General features: G+C 34.9%; 1 protein-coding gene across 6 annotated transcripts in view; it reads left to right on the top strand.

The window, feature by feature from the left end:
* STXBP5 (syntaxin binding protein 5) overlaps window positions 1-13,219 on the top strand; it is a 107,650-nt gene that overhangs the window by 58,049 nt on the left and 36,382 nt on the right. For all 6 annotated transcript variants that reach the window (XM_074580360.1, XM_074580363.1, XM_074580358.1 and 3 more), the window contains exons 10-16: window positions 3,972-4,126; window positions 4,838-4,910; window positions 7,088-7,235; window positions 7,639-7,706; window positions 8,778-8,818; window positions 10,887-11,107; window positions 12,587-12,765. In XM_074580360.1, coding sequence (XP_074436461.1) covers window positions 3,972-4,126; window positions 4,838-4,910; window positions 7,088-7,235; window positions 7,639-7,706; window positions 8,778-8,818; window positions 10,887-11,107; window positions 12,587-12,765 — 885 coding nt within the window. The remainder of the gene's footprint in view (window positions 1-3,971; window positions 4,127-4,837; window positions 4,911-7,087; window positions 7,236-7,638; window positions 7,707-8,777; window positions 8,819-10,886; window positions 11,108-12,586; window positions 12,766-13,219) is intronic.

Here is a 13,219-nt window from a genome sequence, read left to right on the forward strand (position 1 = left end):
GTCATTTTGAAGAGAAAGGTTAGTTCAAAGCTTGTTCTATGCAATTATAATCCAATGTGAAAACTAGTTGACTTTTCACACAGTTCAAAGATGAGCTTATTCTAGTATAATTCCTAAAAATACATAGCTCTTTGGTGAGACTTTTTGCTAGTGTGGGCTTTTTTGTTACACCTCTCACTTTCCAGTTCTTTGGGGTTAAGTCTGGAGACTTCACACGTACTGTCGGCAATAAAGCCAAAGATGTTTACCTTTCAACAGCAGTATGTCTGTAGCTTTATTTCTGGAAGAATATATGTAGAAAGATGACTACTGAAAGTTGTTCTGTACCTGGACTAGGGGGTCAAAAGGCAAGTTCTTGGTATATTCATAGAATCATTTAGGTTGGAAAAGACCCATGGGATCATCGAGTCCAACCATCAACCCTACTCTACGAAGTTCTCACCTTCAAACAATAGTTCTCTACAAAGTTCTCCCCTTCCTTCAGCAAACTGGCATAAATTTCTAATCCCAGAGCACAATGTCATTGTTCTCCAGCCATTTAAGTTCATCTAAAATACTCCATCTCTTTCTGAAGCAATGAGTTCCAAGGTAGGTTACCTTTTGAGCTTGCTGAAATGGTTTCCATGTTGCTTTTAGGCATAATTTTCAAGAGCTTCTCTATATTCAGTTTAGACAGAGCTTCCTAATGCTATTTCCCATCCCTCCAGATGTAGTCCCTTATAGTATTTACTAGGGTTGATATTAGCATTATTGCAAAATTGTCCAAGCTTATTCTTCTCTACTAGAGTGCTGTATAATAGAAATTACAGCTCAAAAGTCTCTCCATAAAACATAATCAAAAAGGGTATTGTTTTGGTAGCTCATGCAGCTGTCATTGACTAACTATAGAGCATTACCTCTTAGCAAGATGGATGTATATAATTGGGACACAGAAGTTACAATAATAACAAAGTCTCCAGATAAGTAAAAGTTCTTGACCTGTTAATTTAGTTTGAATAGTACTATTTTGTTGTGTGAGCTTGTTGGTTCAAAAGCACACTTCCCAAAATGAATTTATAATTTATCTTTGCTGCTATTTCAAGATTTCCAGTCTTAAGCTAAAATAACTCTTGAAGTATTTTCCACCTTTATTACTAGGGTTTAACTTCTTGACAAATTCAGCTATGGTTTGAAAAGTAAGCTAATTGGTACCCATGGCCTAACTGCTATATATACTGTTCTCTCCTGCATCCAGATTGCCAGAAACTGACTGACAGTTTACTTCTAAAATTGAGTAGAAATATCCTCTAGGGTTTTGAGCCACTCAATGCTCAGTTGTATTATTTTTTCATACACTGCAAGACCTAATCTTGTGTTTTCTGAAAATTTCTTCAATGAAACATTGCCACCCTTTGTAGTGAATTTTTTTATAGTGCTCCCCAAGTGATTTTACAGATTTAACTGATAAGGATATTCATATAAAGGGATTGCTTCCAAACCTGCTGAAGCAGAACTCTTTCAAAGAAGAACCTCTGTGTTAGCAGCTGCTAAAAATGCTATATAGCGGTTATCCAAGAGCTCAGCATTGCTTTTTGTTAAATGTTTTCCATTGTTTCAGGTAGGTAAAATGTAACTATCAAAGGAGGATCAATCTTATTGATTATGTAAAATACAATATTTTTTAATTTTTCTTTTAAATTATGCATTTCTATTTAACATTCATGTGCACTAACCTTTTAATATGTATCACAACTGAAGGGCAGCACTTAAGTATTTAATTAGAAAACACACAGCTTGTGTTTGTGGTAAATCTATGGTTTCATGAAAATACGAAAAGTTCATACACAAACCTGTATTAGTGTTTGTGGCAGACTAAAGTCAACTTTAATCTTTGACTCATCTGTGAAAAATCTGTGTGACAGATCTGCATAATCTATTCTTAGCTCTTCCATTCTTTGCTTCGTAAGGAATACAGACCTTGGCAAGCCTGCCCAAAGCAACCTGATTACTTTGAGAAATAAAAGCAGGAGAAACCAGCATGCAGTTGTCACTGTGATTTATGAAACTTAGAAACTGAAATTTGTCACTTTGTTATTGTCAGTTGATCTTGGTGAAGCTGCAAGTCTAATTACTGCAAACTTGTTCTGGCAGTATTATTGTTTAAAGAACTAATGATTGTGTGAATACAAAAAATACTGCAATAAATCATTCCAGTAAAATGAGATACTGCAAGTACATCACAACATTGTTTTTCTCTTCATTGACATCCTGAAAAATATCAGGTTAAAGTTTGTCCTTGTGGTGAAATCACTTCATGGACCTGACCATAAAAGACTGTGTGAAGTTCCAGTACGAAGAATTGAGATTAAATGAAAACTTTGAGAAAACTTACTCCTTTTCTAAGAAATACACTTTTGGCTACTGTTGGAGGCAGGATATTGAACTCAGTGGACCTGTGGTCTAATTTATGGCCACTCCTTTGAGGTATCTTCCTCAGCCAGCAGAAGTCTTTGGTCCAACTCTTGTTATGGGGCTTTCTGAAGGATCAGGCGGGTTGTGAAATAATTGTAGAAACTGAAAGCTTATCTCAGTCTGCTTTGCCTTCAATGGTACAAACACAGAGCACACTTCAGTCAACTCATGAAGCATGTGCATAAATTAAATCTTTCACGGTTTTCAAGAAAGATGCACCTAATCTGTCATATTTGTGTTTTAAATGCTAACTTGTACAAGCCATTGAAACAGTATGAGAAAGGTGGTGCTATAGGAAGAGACAAAAAAAATAAAAGATCTATTCAGCTTCCTTTTGACAATGTATCAGGATGGTGCTTTTTTCCCTACAAACTTTCTCCAGGTACTGACATACTAGCTGCTTCCGAGGTAGACACGAACAAAGGGTATCATTCCTACCTAAAGTGAGCATAAAAGTAGATCAGAGGAATTTCACACTCTTGAGTGCCTACTTTTCCCCCAGAAATATAACCCAGAATTTGAAGCAATAGTCAATAATGGATGAAACTTCTTGAGCTGTATAAACAACTCTTTAAAAGGCATTAGGCCCTATTTTAAACATAAACAGTATTAAATTGAGTGGTGACTTGATAATTGTGAAAGAAAATACCTAGTAAAACCAATAATTTACTTCATTTTGTTTTTAATAAATAAACTGTATATTATGTGCATATTGGAGAAAAAGTGCAAGCATATAAAAATTTGTTTCTGTAAAGACTTTTAAAAAAAAAAAATTAAGGGAAGCCTCTAATCTCTTTTCTCAAGACTAGAAGAAATATTTGTTGCTTTGCTGAACTCAGCCATTTAAGTATGCAGTATGAGTAGTCTATGATCTAGAAGTAGTTCCTTGAAATTTATGCATGGTGGTAGGGGTGAAAATGGATAAAATGTCTAGAGTAAATGTGTGATGAGCAAACTATGGGCATTTATTTATGTCTTTGCTTCTTAAAAGATGTTAGGTCTTTTGAATCTTATCAAGGAACTGGTTGCTTCTCCAAGACAGTCATGTTATTGTGACTGCAAAATTATTTTACACTGCTTGCAAAATCGTTCGTCCTTCAAAATTTAGGGTAATTCTGTACAAGTAAATTTTCCTGATCCTGTTGAAATACTTTATATGGATAAATGGGCCTGTTAGAAAATCAGAATCTGCAGTTCAGTAGAAAAATAATTTAAAAGTTCAATAAAATAAAAAAATCTCATGTTGGCAAACAGTTGCAAGGATTGGTTAAATAAGCAATATAAAGCCAAAGAGTTTGGAAGAGATGTCTGACTTGAGTTGTAGGCTTCTCACTCCTGGTTTTTAAGTTTTGAAACACATACCCAAGCTACACGTTACAGGGAGAGCTGGTTTGCATCATGCTTAAGGTATCTCTGCATAATGGTATCTCATTGAACTTTATAATAAGGTTACAAAACACACCCAATCTCTTTGTATGTATTATCTTGGCTTGATACTAAATGCTTCTGCTTTATTCCAGGGACCCTTTCATCATTCTCTCAGGAGGCTTGTCATATGACACTGTAGGAAGAAGACCCTGTTTAACAGTTATGCATGGGAAAAGTACTGCTGTGCTAGAAATGGATTATTCTATTGTTGATTTTCTTACCCTCTGTGAGACACCATATCCTAATGGTAGGCTCTGTAAAGACTTTTCTCAGTACTTCGACCTCTTCTTTCTGGAGTCTTATCCCATCAGAATATTCTTTACGATTGCCTTTCTGTTTTATCTCTGGGGATCAGACTGCAGCAGTGGCATCTGTTATCCCTATTGTCTGAAGTCTGTTTTGCTTCCCAAAGCATCATAATAGAATAGTTTATTAAACCTGTTTTTCTTCTATAAGAATGCTGATTACTGGTTGCATGGTTTTTCCTCTTTTTTTTATCCCAAAAGCACGTGCAGACAAAAAGTAGCATTACAATTGCAAGCTGTAGTTACTGCAGCAGATGTGTTCATCAATATTTATTTAAGCACATAGGGCCTTTCCAGTCTTGATTAGCATTTATGTAGCACTCTTAATTTTTAGTGACACTATTCATTCTAATACTCACAAGAAGTTCATCACTAACCTGTAATCTCTCTTCTGCAGAAGAGAACTTTTTGTCTCAGTTTAGGCAGTTGTGCCAGATTCCTAGTATATTTCTGATGACTCCAATATTTTTAGCTGTCAGCTTCCATCAGAGGATATAAAATAGCTTAGTGCAGGATTTGAGGCCTACCTGAAAGAGGGCAAGATAAACTTTTCTACTCTGAACTGATAGAGTGCAAGGACTGATCATGTTCTCGTGGCTGTGCATGCAAGAACTACATTTACCAAAAGTAACTCTTTCCTTTCTTGTTTTCAGACTTTCAGGAACCATATGCTGTAGTTGTTCTCCTAGAAAAGGACTTAGTACTGATTGACCTTGCACAAAACGGGTAAGAATCTTGTGTAGTCTTTTGGCTGCAGCGGTCAGCCTATTGTTCTGCTCTATACCTTTTTAACCTACTGTTAATACCTCCCTGTCCAGAACATAAAATTTTGAATATTAAATATACAGTTTCTTCAGTAGAACTGAGAATCTTTATAGATCAATTTTTCTCAAGTTAGTTTGTAGTAGATGAGTAGAATATTACGTGACTTTTTTTTTTCCCCAGGCTTGATTGACTGACAGAAATTACTCATAGATCACTGTTGCTTTTTAATTATCACGGTTTATTTTGAAGTTGATTCCTTAGTGCTATGAGGGGAGCTCAGAATTTTCAGGAAGGGAGCAGGGGGAACAATTGTTCAGGAAAGCCAGGTAAATTTGGCTGACACAAGTGTGGTTGTCAAACGTAAAAATGTGCTGATTTTATTGCCAAAAGAATTGCTGTTTGTATTGCTTAAAGTAACTCACTACTGATGCGATAAATAGTATATACATAAAATTAGAATGGTAACGTCTACTCCCTGGTTTTACTGCTGTGGTAAGAGGTTGCTTAAAAGTAGAAAAGTAGTATCCTATTACAGTTTTCACAACTAATACTTGCCTACCACATTTTGAGTCTCTTGTTAGTTTGTCCGTCTAACAGTCTGTATGCTCTATTAGGTGGTGATTAAAAATTCTAGATCCTGCAATCTTGTTTACCAACAGTTTTGAAATTAGTGTAGGCAGTAACAACTATTAAGGTATTAGTAGCAGAGGAACCTGAGGAATAAGATCTTTGTGGTGTTCCTGATTAAAAGTCACCAATGGTCAATGAAGATAAAAAAAAATCCTTGTGAAGAACATCCTTGTAGAGCAAAACAAAAACCTGTAAATATGTATCTGCAAAGTCAATGATGATACCTTAGATAATGAAGACTCCATCAAATTTGGAAGAATGTCAAGTTCAATACAGATAACTCTGCAGCTACTGAGCAAATTCATTTAAATTTTCCCAAAGTTACATGGCCATATGCTGTACCCAGAACTTGTTTCTGATACACCAATGGCATTAAGCTTCCAGCACTCATACGTTGAAAGGTTAATAAAACAAGCTTTAATGAGCTTGAAATAAAAAGGTTCATACAAGGCTTTTCTTCTTTAGTGAAATAGTTTGCAGTGCCTGAAATTTGAAGTTAAGCTTGTTCCATTTCATGTTAAAAAAAAATCTTCAGCAGTTATGTTTTTAGAAGGCTTATAATGTTTGTTGTTACAGTTGACTTGCAAATTATTAATTGTTTCACACCTGAAAAAAGTAATAAAATGTATAGATTTTTGTTAGAGGAAGTTTCCTTTTCCCCTGTGTCATATAGATAATGTTTTGTTAAAATTAAGCATCTCTTTCATTCACTTTTTAGAACATTGTTTTAGCTCTGAATAAAATTACTGGTGTACAGAATATTTTAAACTGTTTTTGCTATTTTTTTGTTTAGATGGGTTAAGAAGCTGTGTCCCTTTTTGCCTCTAAAAAAAAAAGTATGCATTTCTCTGGAGATAAATGTTCTTTGAACACAGATATATTTACCTCTTTGTTATTATTACTGGCTTTTTTCCTCATTAAGGCTCTGTCACTTTTCTGAATGGAGGTGGTGGTGGGGCATATATGTGTGTGTGTGTTTGTTTCTAATTGGTAACTGAGTGTTGCTATCTATAACTTTCAGAAAGTGATCTTGGAGTTGCCAGTAGGTTATGAAAAGGGCTGGACAACTTTTTGTCTAAACAGTATCACAATACAAATTGAGGAGTGGAGTCTTCCTGTCTTTCTCCCTGGAAGAATAGACTAAAGAGTTAGAAATGAATTGATAGCTCCACATTACAACAGTTAGAACTCAGTAACTTCAGTTTTTCCACAGGTTGTTAAAATAATAAGCTTTTAAAAACATAAAACTATAGGAAATAGTAGTGTTCTAAAAATATTCTAGAAACAGTACAGCATTCAGGTTCTATATAACGTACTACAGTGTCTTGATAGCGTACTGGATGAGCAGTAAAGTTGCATAGTATATTTGTTCATAGTCTGATTTGATATGCGTTGATTTTCCTCAATATGAAGAGAATGCAAACATAGTCTTCAGTGTTTTATTTGTGTTCTGTGTTTAAAAAAAAAAGTTTTTCCTGTATTAAGTCTTCCCCTTTCATCCATTAAAGGTACCCTATATTTGAGAATCCCTATCCTTTGACTATACATGAATCTCCGGTTACCTGTTGTGAATATTTTGCTGACTGTCCTGTGGACCTCATACCTGCACTCTATTCAGTTGGCGCTCGACAGAAACGTCAAGGTTACAGTAAGAAGGTACAACATCTAGTACATGCATATGTATTAGAAAATACTAAAAATCAACAGCTTTAAACAACATAACAGTAGCCATCCTAAGACCAAAGCTCCACCATATTCATCCTGTCTTTTAGCAGTGGCTAATAGCAGATGTCTAGAGAGGATATGGTATGTATTAAGTCTAAAGTCATGCTTTCCTGATGTGCTCCCATTGATCACCGTATCACTGGAAGCTCAGGGATTTTCTGGAGCCAGGGGTGTTGTTTATAGCCCTTGTTGATTTTTTTTTTTTCCTCTTTGCGGTGGGTATATCTAATTTCTTCTTGAAGTCATGTCATATACTGGAATGTGCAGTAATGTCAGCGTCTTAATTTTGCACTATATAATATTTTCTTCCTCAGTGTATTTGTTAATCTTCCAGGAATGGCCTATCAGTGGAGGCAACTGGGGTTTGATCACTCAGAGCTATCCAGAGATAATTATTACAGGGTAAGTGATGCAGTGAAGTAGTAATAACTTTCTTAGCTGATTAAGTAGAAGTGAGAGTATTTTGTTCCTCTTATAGAAAACAATGTTCTATGAGTGGTTTGAATGATTTAAGAAATTATGTCACCAGACAAGTCATTTGCATTCTTGAAGCGTTAACAAAAGTAAAGCAAAATGTGGAAGAGAAGATAGGAACAAAATAATAGCAGGTGTTTTACAGGGATTATAATTATGATGTGGTATCATGATTATATCTGCTTGCTATCAGTATGTCCTGGATGAAACTTGTTTTTTATTCTTTAACTTTTGGAAAATAGTTGTGTAGTGTTTCAAAGCACAGGAAGTCCATGAAATAGTTATGAGTTCAGTTGTCAAAGAGAAGCCAAGTTTTTTATTTCGAAAAGGACAACCAAATACTTAAATCTGTTTGTTATGATCTCTTCTGAGACTGATCCTTCTAATACTACTCTAAGGAGCATAAATAAAATTAAATTTATAGCCATGCAGTGCATCACTGAAAGTGAGAGCACTACTAAAGTTTTTTTAGAACAGCCCATTAACCGTAATGAGGATTACTGACACTTTATACTATGCATTGCAGAGACTTTGAGAGACAGTCCTGAAAAAAATCTAGTCATTTGATTCTCAATTTCAAGGATAAATAAACAAGTTAGGTGACTCATTTACACTGAAATACAGTGCATTTTGGCATCTCCTTTACAAGTGTCACTCCAAATAAAGGGTATCTTTTTAGGAACAACACATGGTAAGGTATAGCAAACTGCTTAAGGGAAATGCAGGTAACTGAAATCAGTATTTAAAATGGTAAATTAGTATTAGTAGAGTGGAATTTCAGGGAGCTAGCCTTCATGGGTTTTTTTAATTCCTTTTGTCTAAAGTAATTGGGGCACGTGTTCATAAAATATCGGCTTCCAATAAATCATGAAAATAAAATAACACAAAGAATACTAACAAAAATAGAACGTTAGCCATATATTTTCTAATCGGTAGCAAAGAGGTCTAACACTCCAACTAACCATTTTACCATCTTATTAATTTTTTAATATTTCATAGGCATGCTGATGGGTCAATCAAGTTTTGGGACGCCTCAGCAAGTAAGTGTTTTCAGTAGAGATTTTTTTTTTCCTGTGCAGTAGCAGTTTTCTAAACTTACTGATTTCTCTAATGGAATGTAATTGCAGACTAGTCATTCTCATTATTTCCTGCCTTATGTAGAGTCAGTAACTCCAGAGGAGACTTTGATTTAAAACTAAATAAAATTAACAATATTTCTTAGTTAATTTTTACACTGTTCTTACCACCTCAGTGAAAATGCAGTGGTATTCCAAGGACCAGATAGAATGGAAGAGTTCCAAAATTTTTTAGAAGCACCTTCAGAAGCACATTATTGAGCATAGAGATGCCTGGCAGGCAAATGCATTCCTTTTTAGAACAATTGACTTTCAGTAATTTCTGTATTTTTAGACAGGCAAGAGGCATGGATTTATAAGACATCAGCTCACCATAAATTACGGTATCTAAAAATGAGAATTGGAAACAGTAGTAGTTTGTGCTAATAAAATTACCTAGGCATTTGTGAAGAAAGGCAGGAGAACAGTAAAATAAAGACACTCTTGGTGGAACACTGAACAAGCTTTACATTTCTATTCTGTTAAAGGGTGAATTGCATCTGATGGTCTGCCCAGTTAATAGTGAGAAATTCAGTAAGAATTCAAATGAGAACAAACTACACAGTTAGATGTTTTAATTAATCTAGTTTTAACTAACCTTACTCTTGGTACTTAAAAGCTGTCTGAAGCAATCTTGGAATCATTATCAGTTGTCTTTGAAAACTTGTGGAAGACTGGTGAGATTCCAAAATGCTAAGGGTGTGTGGGTGTGGGAAGGAACAGATGTAAGGTATATGTTTAAAAACTGGGAGGAGGAGTGTTTGGAGAGTTATAGATCTTTAATTTCAGTTTGGGGTGGGAGTGGAACCTGGGGGAGAGAGAGAGATGGGGAAAAAATAACCTGATTGATTCTGCATGCTTAAAAATTCTATTCAGCATAGATCTGCCAAAAGGAGATCCTGTTAAAGGCATTTAGTTTACTTCTAAAACAGATAAACCAACCTCTTAAAGGAGAAACTGCAGGTATCCTGTATCTTCATTTTAAATCTTTTAAATCTCTCTAATAGCACAGCCTTACAATTGAACTAGGGAAGTGTGATTCAGGTGAAACCACTGAAATATAGAAGAGGAGAAAGGATGCTATAAATCTTGTCCTAATGATAGGATTAGTATTTGTAGCAGCAATTTGGGTCATTGGCTAGAGAATACGTCTGTGAAGTTTTAAAGCAACACCAAGACAGTTGAAAAAATATAAGAAAGAGTTAGCATTACAATTGAGAATGATATTGCTAATTCTTGAATAGCATCCAAGATGATTTATTTGAATATAGGATCAATGGTTTACACTTAGAACTTATTTTCTGGGAAAAAAAAAATGGAGATCTAATGGATTGCAGTGTCAGTGTTACAGGAAAAAAAAGTCATTGGGATAAATAAGTGGGAATATGTGTAAAACCAACATGGAATAATTCATTGACAATTTCTAAACTGTGGCAAGGCCTCCCTAGAACTGGGAAGCATGCTATCGAGAAAAATGTGGACTGATCAGAGGGCAGCACTTCTGAATGATCAGACAGGACAAAATAAAATTGGAGGAACTGGGGCTGTTAAGTCTGAGAACACAGGTGAGAGGCTATGGATTTGAAATACTGTAAGGAGAAAGGAAAGGAGCTTCACTTTCTCTACCATAGGTGGGCTTAAGTTGTGGGTATGGCATACGTAACTAGATGTTACTGTTATAAAGAGATCCCTAAGTATAGTTAAGCATCGAGAAACTGTGAGGCCTTAGTTAACAGCTTAAGCTTTGTATATATTTCTCAGGAAAAGTGTTATGTTTTGTTGCTTGTTTTTTTAATACTAACTGATCCTGCATTGGGCACGTGGTGGACTGCATGGGCAGAGTCAATACAGATATTCAGAGCTTGTACTCTGCCCTCTTTTGTTGAATATAGTGGCTTTATCTATGAAGAGAAGTTTCTGAATTAGAAAAATTAAAAAGAGAACTATCTGTTGAGATCAAAACTAATTTTTATCTTTTTTGGTTTGTTCCTAGTAACGCTGCAAGTACTCTATAAGCTAAAAACAGCTAAAGTGTTTGAAAAATCACGGAATAAAGAGGACAGGCCAAACACAGATATAGTAGATGAAGATCCATATGCTATTCAGATCATCTCATGGTGTCCAGAAAGTAGAATGCTGTGCATAGCTGGAGTTTCTGCGCATGTCATTATTTACAGGTTCAGCAAGCAGGAAGTCACAACAGAAGTTATTCCGGTAATTAGTTTTTCATTTCATTATTGAAATAGACAAAAAAAATTGTGTCAAAATGCAGAGGTGTGTTTTTGTAGAGGAAAAATAATAAATTATGAAATGGAGCAGAAGTGAAAATTGCAAACAGAGATTCTAGTTTTCATTGGCTTTTTCAGGTTTTGCAGCCAATAATAAGTCTTTGTTCTATCTATCAAAGCAAATAGTGGATCAAAACCTGGCTATATCAAAGGTAAAACTAAACCAAAAGTGAATGAGATGTGGAGTTTTAAGAATTTTCAAAGCTTTTAGGGAGTTTATTCCATTTTTTTCCCTTGATTCCTAATAAATACCATCTGTCTTTGCAAAACTTCTGCAGTATGCAGAACTAGAAGAATAGAAGCGTGCCAAATGTACCCTAAGGTCTGTTAAGAACTTTGCTGTGTCACTGTTTTATTCTGTATAAGGTACAATGACGACTTCTATTACAAGTTTGAGAAGTCCTTTTGTTAAATCAGGCACACGTGCAACTTTACTTACCTGAATGTATGAGGGAAAGCTAACTTGAAGCCATTTAATTATAAAATATTGTATGTTTTGAGGAAAGCATTAATCAAAATGTAGCTGTTCTTTATTTTTCACACCCCGCCCCCCCAGCTCTTATTCTGCCCACTTCAGGTAAGTCTCAGTTTAAGGAGATGAGGCATGGTTGGTTTTTTTCCTTCAGGTGTTTACTGATGTACAGGTACATTCCCTTCTGAGGGAGTAGTTTTTCTAAATGATTTTTACAAAACAGTCCCTAGAAAACTATTCTTTAGTACTAGGAATGCTTTAAAAAATTCTGCATAGTTCTTTGATTCAGTCCATGAGTTAAGTGCTACTTTGCAGATGATGAGAATAAACCAGTGGAAAACATTCTTTACACTTCACTACAATTAATACTGTTATTGTTACAGACCCAGTAGAAGGAAATCTGAAATAATGGTGAACTTAAAGTTCTCTTAAAAATGTATGGTCTGGTTCAGTACAATATTAAACGTTGAACTAAGTCCTGTGTGTACAGCGTTACAACAGTATAAAGTGTAGCTGTCTACATGGCTTCAGCTCTTTTTAGTTTTAGAATTCCTGAACTACATAGAACAAGTCATCCTTATAACTGAGAATTTATTATGTGCACAGAATGATAATTACATTGGTCTTGTATCTGCTATTTAATTTCTTTCCAAGATAAAGCAACAAACTTTTAAGTATTGAGAAATAGGTTAGATTTCTCAAGTTTAAACAATTTTCAGATATTCAGTCTGTAGTAGTTAATATGATTCTGTATTTCTGAAGACCGTGTGTGTTTAGGTTCAATAGCTTATTAAAGTACTGTTATCTTTCAAAAAATGAAAGGGTCCTGGGTGTCACTTTTATCACTAGCATTTTCAGTTGCGCTTCATTTATTTAATATATAGTTTTTTGAAAGGCAGAATTTACTGATAAATTTTTAATTTTCATTTACAGATGCTGGAAGTACGTCTGTTATATGAAATAAATGATGTTGAAACACCAGATGGTGAGCAGGTACCACCTTTACCAACTCCAGGCACGGGTTCCAATCCTCAATCTATTGTTCCCCAGTCTCATCCATCTACTAGTAGCAGTTCATCTGACGGACTTCGTGATAATGTCCCATGTTTAAAGTAAGCATCTTCTGTTATACTTCTGTTGAATGTGAAACTTTACAAGAATATGTGATGAGAATGTATGTACTTCTATTACAGAAATGTCATTATTAGTAAAAATGTTTTATTTATTAGGGCAATGTTTTCCAAAGATCTGGAAGTTGAGTTCTGTTTTAAGAAATTAATATTACAATCTTAATTTCTTTAAACTTCATGAGATGATACTAGAAAAACAACCTCTGAGAAGTCTTATGACTGCTGCTTGCTTTAGGAAATTTGGTATAAATGTTAGTATAGTTATAGATGCTCATGCAAACATTTTTCAATAGCAGCAATATAGTTGCTCTGAAATCTTGTTCTCCTTCGAAATGAATAGACAACTTAATATTTTGTGGCTTTCCTTAAGTTCAGGTCAGGTATGTCTGAATAGATTTCACCTGTGAGATTTTCCAGAGCCTTAGATTTTTAGAGC

This window comes from Larus michahellis, chromosome 3 (assembly GCF_964199755.1).
Source record: "Larus michahellis chromosome 3, bLarMic1.1, whole genome shotgun sequence".
Lineage (NCBI taxonomy): Eukaryota > Metazoa > Chordata > Aves > Charadriiformes > Laridae > Larus > Larus michahellis.